The sequence below is a fragment of the Ambystoma mexicanum genome, chromosome 13, assembly GCF_040938575.1.
Source record: "Ambystoma mexicanum isolate Mex_15411 chromosome 13, UKY_AmexF1_1, whole genome shotgun sequence".
NCBI classification, from domain to species: domain Eukaryota; kingdom Metazoa; phylum Chordata; class Amphibia; order Caudata; family Ambystomatidae; genus Ambystoma; species Ambystoma mexicanum.
The window spans coordinates 35,408,503-35,427,748 of record NC_090938.1 but is presented as its reverse complement, the minus strand read 5'-3'; the positions used below and the strand labels follow the sequence as shown (position 1 = coordinate 35,427,748).

General features: G+C 49.6%; 1 protein-coding gene across 5 annotated transcripts in view; it reads left to right on the top strand.

Annotated features, from left to right (window-relative positions):
* PLEKHA6 (pleckstrin homology domain containing A6) overlaps window positions 1-19,246 on the top strand; it is a 534,942-nt gene that overhangs the window by 452,023 nt on the left and 63,673 nt on the right. For 3 of the 5 annotated variants that reach the window (XM_069633107.1, XM_069633111.1, XM_069633110.1), the window contains 2 exons: window positions 2,977-3,030; window positions 17,733-17,813. The exons of 1 other annotated variant lie outside the window; for it this stretch is intronic. In XM_069633107.1, the coding sequence (XP_069489208.1) occupies window positions 2,977-3,030; window positions 17,733-17,813 (135 nt within the window). The remainder of the gene's footprint in view (window positions 1-2,976; window positions 3,031-17,732; window positions 17,814-19,246) is intronic. One more of the 5 variants, XM_069633108.1, reaches the window with a different exon arrangement.

Sequence of the window (19,246 nt, the reverse complement as noted above, 5' to 3'; positions counted from 1 at the left end):
ATGACAAAGTAGATAATGTTGGTCTGAGCCCAAACGAGACAGACTGATTGAACATTGTGTTAAAATGGATCTGAGTCCGGCTGAGGGGATCAGAGGGGAATAGTGAATCACCTGAGAAATTGAGTGCGTGTGAAATCCTGAGAGGAACATATCTTATTGTTTGTTTGTCACAGCAGGCCCTCTGAAAGAAGAGTCTTTGAATGGCAAAGAGACTTGGGCATGGAAGGCCTTGGTGCTAATGTTTGAACTGCATCCTTGTGCTAGAGAAGGCAGGTACTTTGCTAAGCTTGAGTGTGTCACCTTGTCCCGTGCTGAAAACGTGGGGAAGGGAGGCCAACAGCCTGAATATCCTGACATATCATCTCTTAAACACTTTTGTTTTGCATAACATTTTTTCCCACACTATTTGTATTTAGAAGTAAAGATTGGCAATAGGTTTTTTTAGTATAGGCCCTTTTATTTTGACAAGACACCACTAGGACTGCGTTATTATTATTTGATGGTCGTAGCTTGCTCCCATCTTTAGATTTAGGAATAGATAGGCATTTTTCAAACCCTTTTCTAAGTTCAATAAACACCCTGGAACTGTGGTCACTTGTGTCTGTCTTACTGTTAATACCATGCCTTCCTTACACAGAGAAGGTTTTAAATGTCCAATGTGGGGGGCTCTTGACTGGAACAGAGTGCATTGTAATCGGCTCAGTGTTATGATTGTGTTAGGCCCAGCCGGGACCTGTGTTGGGGTGACTGGCATTGATCTCTCTGGTCTGATATGAAGTGTGTATTACGGGCCCCTGCTGTGGAAGGCATGGTGGACGATACTTCAGGGTGTATTCTGGGCCCCTGCCGTGGAAGGCATGGTCAGCAATACACAGGGTGGATTCTGGGATCCTGGGTGTGATGTGTTCCCACTGGGCCAGGCTTTTTGTCAATGGTTCGGCGGGTATTCTAGAAGCCCCAAGTAAAGGCTGTTGGCCTAGTCCTGTACTAGGGCAATGGCTATCCTGGTTCTGTTGGTTCCCTCTGAAGTGGAGGGCCCAATGCCCTCCCTGGGCACTTGACATCTGTGGATCAGGAAGTAGAGCCTGGACACAAGTTAAGGAGGCAGACAGGCACCTGGGCTGGTTTCAAAAGTCATCCTTAATGCATCTCAGGATACCAAGAAGATACCAGCAATGATCTCCCAGAATCACTGGGTTTTTTTTATAGGAGAACATTCTAGCCTCCCATCTTTCAATTGGCTGACTTACTTTGACAATTACCAAGTCCATATGACGTCTCTTGGCAAGCCTCACTTGACTGGCACATAAGCTAATTAAATTTATGTGAGATCCTACAGACCTTCATCATAAATCCTTTGATCTCTTGAAAGGAGTAGTCTTTATCAGATCACTGGTGTGTTTTTGGCAGGCTACAAAAATTACAAATTACAGGCTATACCGTGCTTGTTCATCTAATTTGTTGCAAACCAAACGGCTGTCTGCTTTAATTGCTACTTTCCCAGACGGCTAACTGGCCTCCCTCGTCCCATCAATGTCAAAATTGCTGCCAAGAATTCTGAAAATATGCACCAGCTGCAATGAAATATCCATGAACTGTTAGAGAATGATTTAATTATCTTTGCAGGACTATGGATTTTTCCACCATCTTGTTTTCTGGCAGCCATTTTAGAATCGAACCCCGCCTGAATATGTGTTCGTTCTACCAAATGGTAACCCAACCTTCTTTTGAGCATAACATATTTTATGTCCAGTTCTCGGACTAGATTTTTTATATTCATAATATATGTGTAATACCTGAGATACCCTCTACTGTGTATGGCATTCTGACCCTAAAAATATATGTCGCCCTAAAATGTTCTTTTTGGCCCAAAAAGCGCTACAATTCTAATGTTTGCAATACTGAAACTATTGATCAGCCTGCAAAGTTATCTGCATTAAGTTTGAGAGGGGCTGGGGGGGTCTAGAAAGTCTAGCACCTCCTCTACACCTCGATGTGGGACGATGCCACAAAGAGAATAGCTTTTCATTCTAGGAATATTGTAGGAATGCTTGCTTCAGATAAACTTCCGCCTCCTTCCAATGTAGGGCTGAAAGCACTGCATGGAATGGTGGCTTTGTAGGGGACTGCATGGCTCCTGCAGCCCCTTCTTCCAGAAAAGGTGCAGCCAATCACCATGGGGCAGGCGCTCCTGCCGTCCCTTATTTCTGCAAACTGTGAGGAACTGTGCATAGGGCGGAGGCGAGCTCCCAACTCTTTCAGCGGCTTCCTTTTCTAGGAGGGTGTGTTGGGATGCAACTGGAATTCTGGCAGAGGGAAGTGAACCAGTCTCTTCTTCCAGCAGGAGGTGTTTTGTGGGGAAATGTTGTAGGAGAACGGCAAGGGTGGGGCTGTAGCAATGGATTATGTTATGGTACATGGTCTTGCTCAAGCACAGCCTTTGCTATTTGTATGGCCTTTTGTAAATGTGGGTCCTGCAAGTAAAAATGGTGGCTAGAGGTGTAGCCCAAAAGTACTACAAAAAAGTAAAATGGTGGAATAAGGATTAAGAGCATACATTGCTTTTAAATTGAATGTGTGAGGTGTGCCATGTTGCCTGCTTGCGGGTGTGCCTGTGCTTGTGTGCAGTATGCGATAGAGTTCTGCATGGTGGCTCAAGGCACTTCTAGTGATGGCCTGTCCCATCAGGAAGCCGGGGACTGAATAGCATGCTTGAGCTGGATTTTGATAGATCTCCTCACTCCTCGGCCCCCCCAGCTCCTCAGTCCACCCCACCCTCCAGTGAAGCAGCGCACCTTCTTGTTCTTAAATGATTAGGAAAGCTTGATGACCATGTGGCAGCCGAGCATGCCTGCACACAGCATTATCAGTAGAAGAGCTTTGCTTCTTTAATACTTTTGTTTGTGTTTTTTTTGTTTCCGTTCCCTTGCTTGTCTATCGATGTCTCCCTGACCCCCTCCATCTCCCCCACACTAGGATGAACTTTTAGACCTACAGTTGCAAAGAAACTTAGAGTATTTGGATGAGCAGGTAGGCAATGCTTGCTGTGTTCCCCTCACTGCCTGTCCCTTTGTCTGTCTTGTGCATGCCTCTCCCCCTCCGCCCCCCAGGATCCCTCCCCTATCTGCTAGGTACCCCTTTCCTGCATGATCTTTTATTGGGGCTGTTTGCTGCATGTCTATCTTGGCACCCCTGAAGATGTGTGTGGGGTACACAAGGTCCCAGGTGACAGCGTGGATGGGGGTGACCTGTTTTATGAAGGCTTGGTGCAAAGGCACTAGGCTGTTCCGCGCCCACCACATACCCGCTGCAGAGGCAGCAGAAGAGACTTTCTTCACCTTCAGTGCTGCAGGATCTTAAAATAACAAGACCATAGCCCCCGGGTTAATGAGCCGGTTGCAGAGATCTATTGTCTAATCCCAGGTGACCAACTTAGCTTCCGATCTTCTGAGGTTGGTACTTGGAGCACCACAGAGTATGGAAATGTTATTATTTAAAGAGCCCTGGATACAACTGCCTGTCACAGAAGTCATGGGGTTGCTACAATGCTCCAGGTCGATTGGGACAGGTCCTGCTGTTGCGCATTACAGGGCAGAATTTGAGGGTTCTCAATATTCTGCGACTTAAAGTACATTTTTCGAGTGCCACGCTGGGATACCCACAGTTGAGCCGGTTTATCTCCTTCACAGCTTGGAAACTGCTCTGAGGTGTGCTCTGGAACTTTCGATAGATCGACACCATGTTTACTGCTTTTGTTTGTGGGCTGAAGACCTCACAGTTGCTTTTACATTTCTCATTGATGATATTTCATGGAGAACATTTGTTGGTTACAAAACATAATGTTTGTTTGTTGGTAGTGTGCTAACTGTATACATGCACTGCTCCCTAGGGTGCTAACTGCATACCTGCACTGCTTGGTAGGGTGCTAACTGCATACCTGCACTGCTCGGTAGGGTGCTAACTGCATACATGCACTGCTTCCTAGGGTGCTAATTGCATACCTGCACTGCTTCCTAGGGTGCTAACTGCATACATACACTGCTTCCTAGGGTGCTAACTGCATACCTGCACTGCTTCCTTGGGTGCTAACTCCTTGGGGGCTAACTGCATACATACACTGCTTGGTAGGGTGCTAACTGCATACATGCACTGCTTGGTAGGTGGTAGGGTGCTAACTTCATACATGCAGTGCTTGGCAGGCTGCTTACTGCGTACAAGCACTGCTTCTTGAGCCTTTGGGCAGGTGTAAGGGTTGGTCCTCATAACAGATTGGCCTTGAGTGTTGCCCTGAAAGACTTCCGGTTTGGAGCAGATCCGATGTCTTCTGGGAGTTTGCTCCAGAAGCAGAAGTGATTGCAGCGAATGGGCTGTGAATTTGGGTTGTGCATGTAGTTTAGGGATTAGCGGGCGATAGTCCTGTGTGGAGCTTAGGGGAGGGGGGTGGAATTTGGTGCAGTGTTTTGGGGAGATCTGTACACACAAAGGCTTGGTAGGCTCAGCAGCAATGCATAGGATCCAGGAGGAGACCCTGACCGGCACTGGAAGCCCCCATACGAGCCCCCATAAAAGCCTTTGAGTTGGATGGCGACTGAATGGCCTCTTCTTGAGCCAACGATGGGCCTACCCAGATGTTCTATGATTGGATAAGCCGAAAGGTGGTTCAGCCCAGAGTTCATGATGTCACCTGATGTGACCTAGACATCGACCACTGAGTTTATGCTGACGTCAACATCCAGAGGAAGCGCGTGGTGTGTACCTGGACTTTGTAGGGACTAATTCTCTGAAGAAGGTTTGAGCGGATTAGTGACGAGACCTCTTTGAGTCCGAGAGGTTGGCTAAGAAGCTGGATTTCAGTTGTAGCACTACTGAGCTGGGGGCTGTTGTGCCCCACCCACTTCTATAGGACTTGATGTCCATTTAACACGATTGTGAGTTGATGTTGTTGGCCTGTGTGAGCCGTAAGCAGATTTCCATGCCATTGCTGTAGTGGAGTAGAGGAATTGATGCTTGGGTATTAGGTCCTAAATGGGGAAAACTAGGGGGACGAGCCATACGTTGCTCCGCACTCCGTGGGATTGGGTGTGGTTGATATGTTTGCTAGGTGTACACATCGGCAGTCGTCGGATATTAAGGACTTTAGCCACATCAGCGCGGGAGGCACGTGGTTGGCATGTGCTTTAGATGGTGTAGAGGGATGGTGGGCTCCACTGTGTCCAAGGCCTTGGATAGGAGGAGCAGACGCATGCTAACAGACCCCTGGCCCTCTAGGTCCAGAAAATTGTCAAGTGTGGTTTCTGTTTCACGGTGCTGGCGGAATCCTGACTGGGATGCATCCTGTGCGGTGTTCAGTTCTGTGGGGGCTGGAGTTGTGCTGTGCACTGATGGTTTTCTCCATTCTCCAGAGTCTTGGAGAGCCACTGCTGCCCAACAGTGGGGCAGGAATTATTGGGGCTTTGAGATCCAAAGATGTGTTCTTTTAGAACGTGTGGAGCAATGGAGTGGTTGGGGCTTTGGGTGGTGGGCTTCCCATGAATGCAGTGATGAGTTTCCACAGGATATCGGCCTGTGCAGCAGAAACTGCCGCTGGCCTGGGGCTCCCCGAGTCCTTTCCTGGCATAAGCCCCCGGAGGGGCGGCTTCACATCGGAGGCTGGTGCTTCTCAGAATGAGAAGCTCTTCAGTCTGGTGTCCTCTGGCTTTGGTTCTTGTGGGTTCTGGGTGATTGCTGTCTGAACTTCCACCTTTTCTGAGTTAGGGGGGTCTTGCTTTTGTGTTTTGGAAGATTCAGTCGTTGTGAGGTGGACGTTGGCACCACTGTGTACCGCTCCTTTGGGCTGGCTGTGGCTCTTTATGGATCCAACCAGAGACTTGGCGCTGAAGATGGCTTTGTGCTTCTGGGGTGTTTGAGGTGTACGTGCCCCTGGGGGGTCTTTGTTTTTCCGCCCGCTCGTTTCCAGCTTGTGGCATCCTTTTTGAGTTTTAGTGTTTTGAGGAACTTGTGGGGGGCTGCCTTCTGCCCCTCCTGCGTTGCTGCGGTGTGCAGAATTCCACACTGCGTGGTGGGCTCTTTGACAGGCTTCTGAAAAGTGTGTTTTTGTCCACATCTGGTTGAGTTGTGCTAAATCCTATTTTCGAGGATTCCTTGAATTGAATTGTTCTTGTAGGATCTTGAGGGTGGTGTTGATAGATTAATGCAGAAATACAATAACACGATTGTCCAATCAGAAGTCCAAGAGGGAGGCGGTTGCACCTTCTTCAAGAGCATGCTGGGAGACCGTGTCCGGGAAGGAGGCCTTCTGGGAAATGTCTTTGCATGGGATTCCTCAGTGTAGGTCGGTGCATGTCTAGGGGAATTCTTTAGGTGGGCAGATTTGGTTATCTGTGGCAATGAGGTGTTCACATGAGAGGACGATGCCTCCCAGGACTGCTGAGGCTTTTTCCGAAATTCTTTGTCTGGGGCAAGGAGATGATTTTGTGATAGGTGTGGAGTGGCATGTCTTCTCGGATGCTAATCAGTGTGTAGCTGGTTATGCGGGTAGTTGTAGGAGGGAAAAGTCGACGGGTGATGATGGCTACGCCTCCTGCTCAGCCAATGTCTCGGCCGGCGTGGCAGACGGAGTAGTCGCTAGGGACTCTGTTGACGATGGTGCTGTCTGGGAACCCAGTTTGAGTGATGAGAAGTAAGTCTCATTTCTCTGGTAGAGACGAGGACGGGGAAGTTGAAGGAGTGTTTTGTGGTTGTTCTAGCAGGGATGACACAGCAGCACCATGGGTGACTTGCATTTTGTGTTTGTAGCCAGGGTTTTGGGTGGTCTGTTGATGGCGGAGGTCACAGAGGATAGCCAACAGACTATATCATGGAGTAATTCTGGGTGGCGAGGATTGCTGTGGTATTCTTGGCGATGGTGCGGTTTGTCTTGCAACGGCTGCAGAGGTTCCGCTGTGCGTAGTGAAGTAGGGATATTGTGGTGTTTATCCTAGAAAGGGGGGGGCAGGGTCCTTATTTGTGAATCTTCTCTGGCCTGATTAGAGTTACTCGTGCGTTGCCAAAGAGTTTCCACTTTTATTCGCCTGCCCTTTGCTAGGAGACCTCCAGACACGCGAGCCTATAGAAGCGGTGAAGATCCTGATTGGTAGCTCCAGGGACCAATCAGCTGAAGGGGAGGGGCTGGGCCAGAAGCTGTTCTGGAGGAAAAGCAAGGAGGGTAAACCAATGTTATGTTTTAAGATGACGACGCTGGGCAATTATGAGGCCACAAGACATCTGGGAACCAATCAGCTGGCATCAAGGGGGACAAGATTTTGGGGGTTTCTGCTGATGCTTCAAGAAAGAACTAGAAGATTTGGGGTATAGAACTGGGCTTTTTCCTCCAATGCCAACTCCCTCCAATGAAAAACTCCTTATGGAGACCATTTATGTTGGGAAGCTGGAGGTTTAAAAGGCATGCCAGCCTATGCCAGCCTAGAGAAGTATCGAGTTGGGTTAAAAGTAGATGGGCAAGGTGGTTATTAATCTTCCTCAGATTTGGCCAATGGCCGCCACTTCTCACCGTAACCCGCCGGCTGAGACGCAACAATGCCGGAACCGCGGCCGACAGGGAATGAAAGCCTCATGACTAGCCGTGACCTCTTCAGTGCAAAAGGGCTATGATCACTTTAAAGCATTTTGGATGCACACATTTGTATTACATGCCATAGAACAGAAGTCTGCAAAGTGCAGCTCCCAGGCAGATTTGAACTCCGGCTCCCAGGATCCCTCACCATTGACTATACAGACTAGGGGAGATGGGAGTTGTAGTCCATAACACCTGGAGAGCCACAGGTTGTAGAACGTCGTCTTAGAAGGAAGACTTGGTTGCTGACTTGTTCCATCCATTCCCCGCGGAACCAATTTAGCTTGTTTTTGAATTCTTACCAGCTATACGTCGCTTAGGATATATCTCATTTTAATTGATAATGTACAGGTTTTCTAATATGGTTGCATAAATGACTAAGGAAACATTCGGAACTATAAAGTACAGTTTTAGTTGTCCTTAGATTTAGAAAACGTACGAAACCTCATAGGTATTAAGTGAATGAATATTGGGGCTTCCGTTGCCGTAGGAATACGAGAAGAGTTTTTGATTTTTGTTTTTAGGGTGTTATTGAGAAGGGCTTGCGCGTCTCGGTTGGATGGCACTTTTGGTGATGTTTAGGCGTGTATCATTGAATGGAATATGGCAGCTTTTCAGAAAGCCATTCTTTTTGGAGTTTCGCCTCTCCTTGGCTCCTCACGCAGCTGCAGGTCACATATAGGAGCCGGCCTGGAGTGCTAATAATTAATTATTCAGACTGGACTCTTCCGGGTGCTGCACTTTACCAAGGACCTGCTCCTCCCACTTTCAGTTTTGGCTATTAGGCACCCCACACAATACAGTTGTAGTAGAGCTGCGATGGAGACGGGGTGTGAGGAGGGAAAGGACACTAATGGGTGTCGTTTAGGTATTTGCCCAGCCATTGACTACCCATGGCATGGTTTGACCAATGGCCATTTCCAGCCACAACCTGCAACTCCCAGTCCAAACCGCACCCTACTGGGATCTGTTTGGGCTAGCTCCCTCACAGAGTACCATCACACGTGTGCTGTGTACAGCCTGCCAGTGTTATTGCTATTCAGTCTTGCTTTGTTTTATGGATACAGTGTGGTCCTAAATGACCTCCTGGCGCAATAAACATTTCTAAACCAGGTGTTTCTTCAGCCACTTGATTTATAAGCAATGGGCGTGTTCTCGAATACAACCTGTGGCAACGCCAACAGCCATGCCTAGTGTCCAGCTATTCGATGGGTATTTATCGGGTACTGATACTAGATGCCGGGGTACTCCAGAAATGCCCCATGGATAGGGAGAAACATCACAGCGGTGCCTAGAACTGCCTGCCCCGTGCCTACACAAAAGCCAACACTCTAGGCTTTGCCAGTGCTTGTTTTTAAATACATGCTGCTTGTGTCTGGGGAAAAATGTACGACTCATGACGTATAGAAAGAAGAACGCGCTTAACGTTTAGGCAGATCTCATGTGAAGTTACGTGTGCAATATTAGTATCGCGCATAACGCAGCATCCCCCCCCCCGCCCCCTCACCCACCGCCCCCATTATACTGTAGCGGTGTCCTCTTGTTCCTCTCAGACCCTCTAACTCTAAAATGTGGTGCATTGCTTTCCCAGATGTTAACGGCTTCACTGCCACGAAGTCACTTTTTTGAAGGGGAATGGAGGGCGATTACGTAGGGGGGTCGTCCTAAGCCACCTCTGCATGATAGAGGGGCTATACACCCTTTAGGGGTGCTTATAACCTCGCTGGTCCGCGCGGCACCAGGTCCTTGCTTGGGAAAGGCGCTTCGCCGGATGTAAGGGGTTTAACACCGACGGTGCCTTTTGGTCGCTTTTCGGCAGCTCTGTGGCGCTTTCCCCCAATGTGCCCACGCACAGGCCTAGTAGAGCGAGTGCCAACACCCTGTAGAGTTAGTCTAGCTCTCCCTTCAGGGCAGTGCTGTTGGCATTCTGTCCAGCTGCCTGCTGCCTGTGCGGTCTGTTCTGAGCTCTGCTGACATGTCAGTCCTCTTGAAGGTGTGCAGGGCTGGGGCAGGGCCAGTGGCATGCCGGCTTCAGCTGTCCCAGCCCTAGCAGCTGAAAGGCGGTGCCAGACATGGAGCAATCAGATAATGGCTGCATCTTCGCTCCTTGGTGACCCCGCAACAGGAGCTTTGCGTGCCACTGGTTACAGGCACGTAGAGCCCGGATAGCCTCCAGTCATGTGGGATGGGGTTCTGCGGTGCGGGAGGGGCACTGCAGAGGGACACCTGCAATACACTACAAGAAAAGCCCACCACGAGAAGCCAAACAAACCAAAGCTCTGCTAAAGGGAGGTGGGCACAATTGGGTGTGCCCACTGGCACTGGGAAAGTTTTAAATAAAGTGAACCCTCCAGGGGATAGCCATCCTGCTGGAGGGGCCACCACGGATTGTGCAGACCGGGACCCACGGACTGTGATGGCCGGGGCACCACGGACTGTGCTGGCTGGGGCACCACAGATTGTGCTTGTTGGGCCACCACGGACTGTGCTGGCTGGGGCAATGTGGACTACTGTGCTGGCTGGGGCAACACTGATTGTGCTGGCTGGGCCACCACGGATTGTGCTGGCTGGGGCAACACTGATTGTGCTGGCTGGGCCACCACGGATTGTGCTGGCTGGGGCAGATTGTGCTGGCCGGGGCACCACATATTGTGCTAGCCGAGGGGGATTGTGCTGGCCGAGGGGGATTGTGCTGGCCGGGGCACCACGAATTGTGCTGGCCGAGGGGGATTTTGCTGTCCGGGGCACCATGGATTGTGCTGGCCGAGGGGGATTTTGCTGGCCGGGGCACCACGGATTGTGCTGGCCGAGGGGGATTTTGCTGGCCGGGGCACCGCGGATTGTGCTGGCCGGGGCTGAAAGGAGCTGTGGGCCAAAACACCTGGACATTGACAGGCGGGCTGCCTCTTTCTCATAAGGGGATCCCTCTTGCCATCTCTAAGCGCCCCCACATTCCAACACGGAGCTTCAGGGGAGCCTCAATGGGAGAAGGTGTTCATAGCGACGCTGAATGCATTTGTGGTTTTTGAGAAAAATGAAATGTGGTTAAGCAAGCAATGGCGGGAGCATGTTTTAATGTCGAATTGGTTAATGAAATAACATCGTTCTGAGGGTCATTGAATGACCAGAAGGTGGAAAAAACAAGGGGTCTCCTGGGAGTCCCTCTGCCAGACATTATTCCTGGTTGTGAGAGACTTAACCAGAGTCTTTAGCTCACTATCTTTCACAGAGGAGAAATATCCAAAACGTATCAGTCTTTGTCCTACCCTGGGGCAGTCCAGCACCGAAATCCTAGGCAATTCTCCTCTGGACAAGAGTACCAACAGTAACCCCAGACATGTGTTTCGGTCTGGTTGGGCCTTGTCAGTTAGGTGGAGGTGTGCCTCTCTAGGAATAGCGCGCAAAGGGTCCACGTCTGGATTCCCCCAGTAATTTAGGCTGAGGCCCAAAGTTACTTATATTATGCAAATTAACAAGAGGTATCCTGGGAGTCCGTCTGCCAGACATTAGTCCCGGTTACGAGACCCTTACCCAGATTCTTTAGCTCACTATCTTTCACAGAGGAGAAATGTTCAAAAACAATTCAATCTTTGACTTGCCGTGGGGCAGTCCAGCACCGAAATGCCAAGCAATTCTCCTCTGAACAAGAGTACCAACAGCAACCCCCGACACGTGTTTCGGTCTGGTTGGACCTCATCAGTAGGGTGGAGCTGTGCCTCTCTAATAATAGTGAGCAAGGGGTCCACGTCTGAATTCCCCTAGTAACCAAGGTTGAGACCCAAAGTTACTTAAATTATGCAAAAAACAAGGGGGCTCCTGGGAGTCCCTCTGCCAGACATTAATCCTGGTTACGTGAGACTTACCCAGAGTCTTTAGCTCACTATTTTTCACAGAGCAGAAATATCCAAAACTTATCAGTCTTTGTCCTACCCTGGGGCAGTCCAGTACCGAAATGCCAAGCAATTCTCCTCTGAACAAGAGTACAAGAGTACAAGTGTACCAACAGCAACCCCCGACACGTGTTTCGGTCTGGACCTCATCAGTAGGGTGGAGCTGTGCCTCTCTAACAAAGGTGAGCAAGGGGTCCACGTCTGAATTCCCCTAGTAACCAAGGTTGAGACCCAAAGTTACTTAAATTATGCAAAAAACAAGGGGGCTCCTGGGAGTCCCTCTGCCAGACATTAATCCTGGTTACGTGAGACTTACCCAGAGTCTTTAGCTCACTATTTTTCACAGAGGAGAAATATCCAAAACTTATCAGTCTTTGTCCTACCCTGGGGCAGTCCAGTACCGAAATGCCAAGCAATTCTCCTCTGAACAAGAGTACAAGAGTACCAACAGCAACCCCCGACACGTGTTTCGGTCTGGTCCTCATCAGTAGGGTGGAGCTGTGCCTCTCTAACAAAGGTGAGCAAGGGGTCCACGTCTGAATTCCCCTAGTAACTAAGGTTGAGACCCAAAGTTACTTAAATATGCAAAATGAAAAAGGGGAGTCCTGGGAGTCCCTCTGCCAGACATTAGTCCTTGTTGCGAGAGACTTACCCAGAGTCTTTAGCTCACTCTCTTTCACAGAGGAGAAATATCCAAAACTTATCAGTCTTTTTCCAACCCTGGGGCAGTCCAGCACCGAAATGCTAGGCAATGCTCCTCTTGACAAGAGTACCAACAGAAACCCCAGACACGTGTTTCGGTCTGGTTGGGCCTTGTCAGTCAGGTGGAGCTGTGCCTCTCTAAGAATAGTGAGCAAGGGGCCCATGTCTGGATTCTCCTAGTAGCCAGAAGGTGGCCCACCAAAAGGAAAGTGGAAGGCTATCCACGTGGCCAACAAGAGGAAAGTGGAAGGCTATCCACATGGCCACCAAGAGGAAAGCGGAAGGCTATCCATGTGGCCACCAAGAGGAAAGTGGAAGGTCGCCCACATGGACACCAAGGGGAAAGTGGAAGGTCATCTACATGGCCAACAAGAGGAACATAGAAGGTAATCTACATGGCCACCTAGAGGAAAGGGAAAGGTCATCCACATGGCCGCACTAATTTCATCTGCTTCCCGCACCAACAACATAGTCACCTGTACTCTGGGAAGACACAGCCTACAGGTGCTGTCTTCCCCTGTCATATTCACATGGAATGTGACAGCCCTGGGTACATCAAAGCATTCCAAGAATGTGGAAGGCACACCTTCCTCCAGCCATGAGCAGCCTAATTAAAATATCAAAAGCTCCATGGATCTGTGTTCCTTTGTTCTCCGGCTGGTGGCAGGGCATACTAATGAGAGATAATTGAGGCAGTCCTGCCGAGCGGGCTTGGTTGCTGGAGAGACAACAGGAAAGCGGGACTAACACCCCTTTGGTGTGCAATGTGTCAACTTGAAGCTAGTTTCCACCCCTCTGTATGAAAGGCATTGAAATGCATGTCTGGGTCCAGTATATACCGTAGACAAACCCCTGCAGAGCTGACCCCTTTCCGACAAGAGAAGTATGTGGTTTGGGGGAGACGGGAAGTCTGCTCCCAGCACATACTTCAAGGGACAACATGCGCTTTAATCAAGAGTCACAGAGGGCTCAGTCAACCGGAGAGACACTATGATCTACAACAGACAGGAAGATGAATGGGACTCAGGTATATGTTGTCACCCCCTTGTCTGTCCTGTTGCAGAGCACTCTGGTCCTGACCTCATGCATAACAGAAGATTGTTGGTGGGGACTCAGGATTGGATCATTAAGGTAGGCTTAGCCTACACCAATCACTGGGGCCCATTTGGCTTTAAAGGAGGGCTGAACCCCTCACTTAGCAGATCATATGAAGACTTTGCAAGGTGTAAGAAGAAGCACTCATTTGGACAGGAGCTGAGTACAGTCTACCTTACATCTTCCGCCAGTGAAGGAAGGCCAGGAGTTCCAAGAGGGAAGCAAGATCCCTCCCATAAACATCTCCCAGGGAACAGAGGGAGATACTGGACTCAGAGGACCCATCCAGCAGCTCCAGAACCGGTACCCAGCCAGCACATGGCGTGCCCGGCAAGGTTCTGACAGCAAGCTTCCTAGGTGGGAAGTGCTGGAGAGTCTCTGAATAAAGGACAAGGCTGTTGCCTGCTAATGCCCTCCTGAGCTTTGGGCTGTCTGCCTTGAAAGGACACAAGACCTGCGAAGAAGCTAAGAGGAGTGCCACACAAGCATCATCCAGCATCTATCATTTTAAGGACATTTGCGAGACAATCGAGTCCTCGAACCGCATCCGGCTGAACCACTGACTGTTGTCATGCCGCAGTCACCAGAGCCATCCGAGAACCTCGACCAGCATTCCAAATCTTATATTTCAATCTGTTCAGATCCCTTCTGGTGTATTAGAGGTATGGGGTTGATTGATGGCTTAGAAAGCGATATTCATCCCTGGACCACTGGTGCCCCGGAAGTTGATTTGTCACACCATCCACATGGCCACCAAGAGGAAAGTGGAAGGCCATCCATGTGGCCACCAAGAGGAAAGTGGGAGGTCATCCATGTGGCCACCTAGCAGAAAGTGCAAGGTCATCCACATGGCCACCTATCGGAAAGTGGAAGGGCATCCATGTGGCCACCAGGAGGAAAGTGGAAGGGCATCCATGTGGCCACCAAGAGGAAAGTGGAAGGGCATCCACATGGCCACCAAGAGGAAAGTGGAAGGTCATCCTCAAGGCCACCAAGAGGAAAGTGGAAGGTCATCCACTTGGCCACCCACGGGAAAGTGGAAGGTTATCCACATGGCCACCATGAGGAAAGTGGAAGGGCATCCACATAGCAACCAAGAGGAAAGTAGAAGGCCATCCACATAGCAACCAAGAGGAAAGTAGAAGGCCATCCACTTGGCCACCCAGGGGAAAGTGGAAGGTCATCCGCATGGCCACAAACAGAAAAGTGCAAAGTCATCCACATGGCCACCTAGAGGAAAGTGGAAGGGCATCCACATTGCACCAAGAGGAAAGTGGAAGGTCATCCTCAAGGCCACCAAGAGGAAAGTGGAAGGGCATCCACATGGCCACCAAGAGGAAACTGGAAGGGCATCCACCTAGCAACCAAGAGGAAAGTAGAAGGCCATCCACTTGGCCACCCAGGGGAAAGTGGAAGGTCATCCGCATGGCCACAAACAGAAAAGTGCAAAGTCATCCACATGGCCACCTAGAGGAAGGTGGAAGGTCATCCATGTGGCCACCAAGAGGAAAGTGGAAGGCCATCCACATGGCAATTCCAGATACTGATGTGGGCAAGGCAGATTGGATGAGAGCATAGGCTTCTTTGTCTGGTTGGCCTCAAGAGGATTGGCAAAGGGTGGTGGGAGTGAGCATGTTGTAGACAAATATTGATGTCACATCCCTGCGGGGACCCCAAAGTGGAATAGTACTATTGCTGTGCTAGAGCATCCGCCTGGACCCAAGATATATCTGTTTCCTGTGGAGATCTGGTTGACATCTTCCTGCTGCCTCTGTAAGAGGCACATGGGCCTATAGCGAAACCCTGAAATTGGACAGGTTGCTGTCCTTGGAAGGCTGTAATAAGTGGGCAGAGTCAGCCCAGGTGCAGGCACAGCCCTCCACACTGGAAGAGTGTGCTCGCCTGGGCTTTTTTTGTTTGTTTAAAAGAATGAATGATGGGAGATTCACCTCCGAAAAGAATGTGGGGCCATTCCCACACATATTTTCCAAGCTCACAAACAACAGAAAAATAGTTATCCACTCTGGGAGGACACGGTTTACCAGCACCACCCTCCCCTGTCATGTGTAGCTGACACTAGCTACATCAAAAGCCTTTGGCTGTGGGCAGCCTGATTAGAATTTCAAGGCCCCATGGATTTGCATCTCCATTGTCAAACCTTGCTGGTGGCAGCGAATACTGAAGAATGTAATTAGCAGGCCTCAGAAAAGGCCTGCGTGCAGGAAGTGACAATGGAGACCAGACGCCAACACCTCTTTGTAATGCAATGTGTCAACTTGGTACTAACACCCCTCCTTAGTATGAAAGGGCAGTGAATGTCCTGTCTGGAACCACTCCTTTCAGAGCAGGGAAGTATGTGAATTGTAGGAGACGAAAGTCTGCCTGCAAACACCTACTTCATGGAGGCCAATGTAGTGATCAAGCGCTGCATAGGGCTCAGTTTATTAGGGAGACACTTTGATGTACAGCAGACAAGAAGATGGGTGGTACTTAGAAGTATATGTTGTCATCCTTCCCCAGTCTTTTGTCAAGCACTCTGATTCTGTCCTGAAGCATCACTGGAGATTGTTGATGGAGACCCATGATTGGCTCACTTAAGTTAGGCTTGGCCTACACCAATCCTTGGGCCCCGTTTGGCTTTAAAAGAGGGCTGAGCCCCTCCCTGATCAAATCATCTGAAGACTTTGCAAGGAGTACGAAGAAGGACTCATTTGGACCTGAGCTGAAGGTACAGTCTACCTTACATCTTCCGCCAGTGAAGTAAGGCCAGGAGTTCCAAGAGGGAAGCAAGATCCCTCCCCTAAACATCTCCCAAGGAACAGAAGGAGATACCGGACTCAGAGGTCCCATCCAGAAGATCCAGAACCGATACCCAGCTAGCACACAGCGTGCCCTGGTAAGTTCTGACAGCAAACTTCCTAGGTGGGAAGTGCCAGAGACTCTCTGCACAAAGGACAAGGCCGTTGCCTGCTAATACCCTCCTGAGCGCTGGTCCATCCGCCTTGAAAGGACACGAGCCCTGCAAAGAAGCTAGGAGGAGTACCACACAAGCATCATCCAGCGTTCATCTTTAAAAGGACAATTTCGAAACTGTCGAGTCCTCGAACCGCATCCTGCTGCACCGCTGACTGTTGTCATGCTGCAGTGACCAGAGCCGTCCAGCACACCTCGACCAGCATTCCAGATCCACCAACCAGCACAGTGACAAAGATTCTGAGCCCCGAGCCGCCACGCTGGACAGCCTGCAGACTTCCATCCAGCCTTGCTTGCCGAACTGCATGCTGCCTCGTACCCGCAGCTGTCTCCTGCCACTAACTCTGTCTCACAGGCTGTGAAGAACCCTGGAACCGCCTCAACACTGTTGAGCACCAAGAACATCTTCAGCACAAGGGACATTGTGGTTTTGACACCCTGGTCCTCCTCTGAAGGCCCCTAGAGACAGTTACGACCCTTTTCCCACTTTGGTGTTGAAAACAAATAACCTTGAACAGTAAAGGCTGATTGTTTTACCAACTACCCTCCTGTCAGTATCCAGGGTGATCCCTTTTCTTTGTGAAACTGTCCACTGTGTTCCTTTACTGTGTGGGTTGTAGTTGTACTGTGCTAGAACTATCTGTTGTAGTAACAATAAATTAGATATTTTTATACAACTTTGACTGGACCGTCCCTTTTATCATTGGGTAATAATTGTATTTTTGCTGTGTTGCAACTAACCAATGATTCACAACCGTTAATTGCGAGGATAAGCCTGCCTTTCAGTCCATGGTACCAAAATTGGACAAGGAGGTTTTAAAATTGACTTGTGTTCCAATCTGTTTGGATCCCTTCTGGTGCACTAGAGGTGTGGGGCTGAGTGATGGTTTAGAAACCGATATTCATCCCTGGACAACTGGTGCCCCAGAAGTTGATTCATCACAACACCTGTACGGTAAACCTTTGGTGGGTTTGCGTTACTCTGGGTCTAGGGGTTCCTTTCTTGGTACATCCTGTACTATGAACCTTTTTGGGGTGTCTTTCTTGGGAACACCTCTACAGTAAACCTTTTGTGGCTTTCCGTTCTTGGGTTGTGCAATACTTCTTGGTATGTCCTGCACTGAGACTCTTTCTTGCGGTTACTTTCTTGGGATGTCCTTTAATTAGTCTTTTCAGGGGCAGCTTTCTTGGAACTACCTCCACCACTATATTTTTGGGGTTACTTTCTTAGGATCACCTCTATAGTCGACCTTTTCCGGAGTTGCTTTCTTGAGATATGCTTTAGTCTGTCTGGGGGTTCTACATCAGAGCGTATGTGGTTTGGCACCAACCAAGCTAGTCATGAACGGGGGTCTTCCAGGAAGGTGCCACGCAATGCCCATCTATTTGTGCAGCCCCACTTTTGGCCCCGGTTCTCTCCTCAGTACCTGAATCTTCCTTCCTTCCTTCCTTTGCCACAGATGAGTGAGAGCGAGACCCTGATCAGTATGGTCAACCGCATGGTGGAGAACTCCTCCCCTAGGGCCCAGCTCTTCATGCAAGTAAGCGATGGCCGGAAGCCTCGACCCTGGCTGCGTCTGTCCTTGCGGCTCTTGCATGCCCGCAACCATCCGCAAACCTCCCCCCGCCCATTTATTCATGTCATGCTTGCCATCCAGGATGGCCCTATCATTTGCCAACATTGAACCACCACCTCATCCGCATTTCGCTGCACGCTCATTGGCGCAAGAATTGATTGGAAACCTGTGTTGATCATCCCAAAGAGATGTGACGTTGTTGTGTAACTGCAAAACCTGAAAATCCTGGACAGGGACTACTCTTGTGGCCGGGTGGCCTGGTCTGATTTGCCTCAGATCTCGAATTCCAACTCTTGCACACATCTTCCCTTTGTTGAAATCATTACATGTTCTTCCAAAACAGTAGTCTAAGCAGACACCACTTATCTTATGGCAGTTGACCCTTAATTTTCTTCTTGTCTTTTCACCTGGTGCCCAACTTACCTCACGCTGTAAATCGGCGGTTGGCAGCATATATAACCTTAAGTTAAGTTTTGTTTGAGACCAAGAGCTCGGACCTTTTCCCAACTCTGGTCAATGCCAAGACACTGCACTCTTTTACCACCAACCAAGGGCAGCCCTTGCGGACACTACAGGTCCCATGGTGCACTGCATTATACAATAGTGTCCAGACCTGGATCTGTTAGGTGCCTATAATTTTCAGAAGGCCTAGAGTCCTAGAAGCCCCCTCAGTTTGCAATAATCTCTTGCAGGTGAGCCATTTTGGAGGAAAGCAGTTGAGTACACATGACCCCAGGACGATGTCATCTCATAGAGCCAGGGGAAGCACTGGGACCTTGTCCCTTGAGCTGTGTCCTTCTATGAGAAGGAAAGGGTTTCTTATATATTTACATGTGCAGTTGCAGACTGACCTCCCATGAGATATCCTGGCAGGCCAATGCCTCAGAAAGACCCCTTGGGAAGCCGGAGTCTGCCACAAGTATGAATGTCATGGAATGCCCCCACCTATCACAACGTCTCCCAATTTTCCTATGGGCCAGCCACCATTTAAACCCCAGAATCCAGAATCACCACAATGGAGACGAGCGCCCAGTGCTACGGGGCTCTGCCCAGGTTCCAGAATGGAAATTGATTCCATTCCCCAAGAACTCAATTTTCGGGGGCTATCGTCCTAATTTCAAGCAGATTTTCTGATTTGTCAGGGTTAAGTGTTCCTTGATAAGTGGCAGAGGAAGTCACAACATTGAGTTTCATCTCCAAGCGATGGAGAGCCGAGGGAGCAAGAGTTCTCTGGTGGACGTCTTGTCATGGATCCATTCCTCATCGCCCCCCCCCGCCCCAGCTTCCTCCATTTCCATAATTACTCATCTCCCCCCCTTTGCGTTGATTGGTTCATCAATTGTTTGCTTGATGTGTCCCATTGCATGCCAGTTGCATCAACGACGATTCTCAATGTG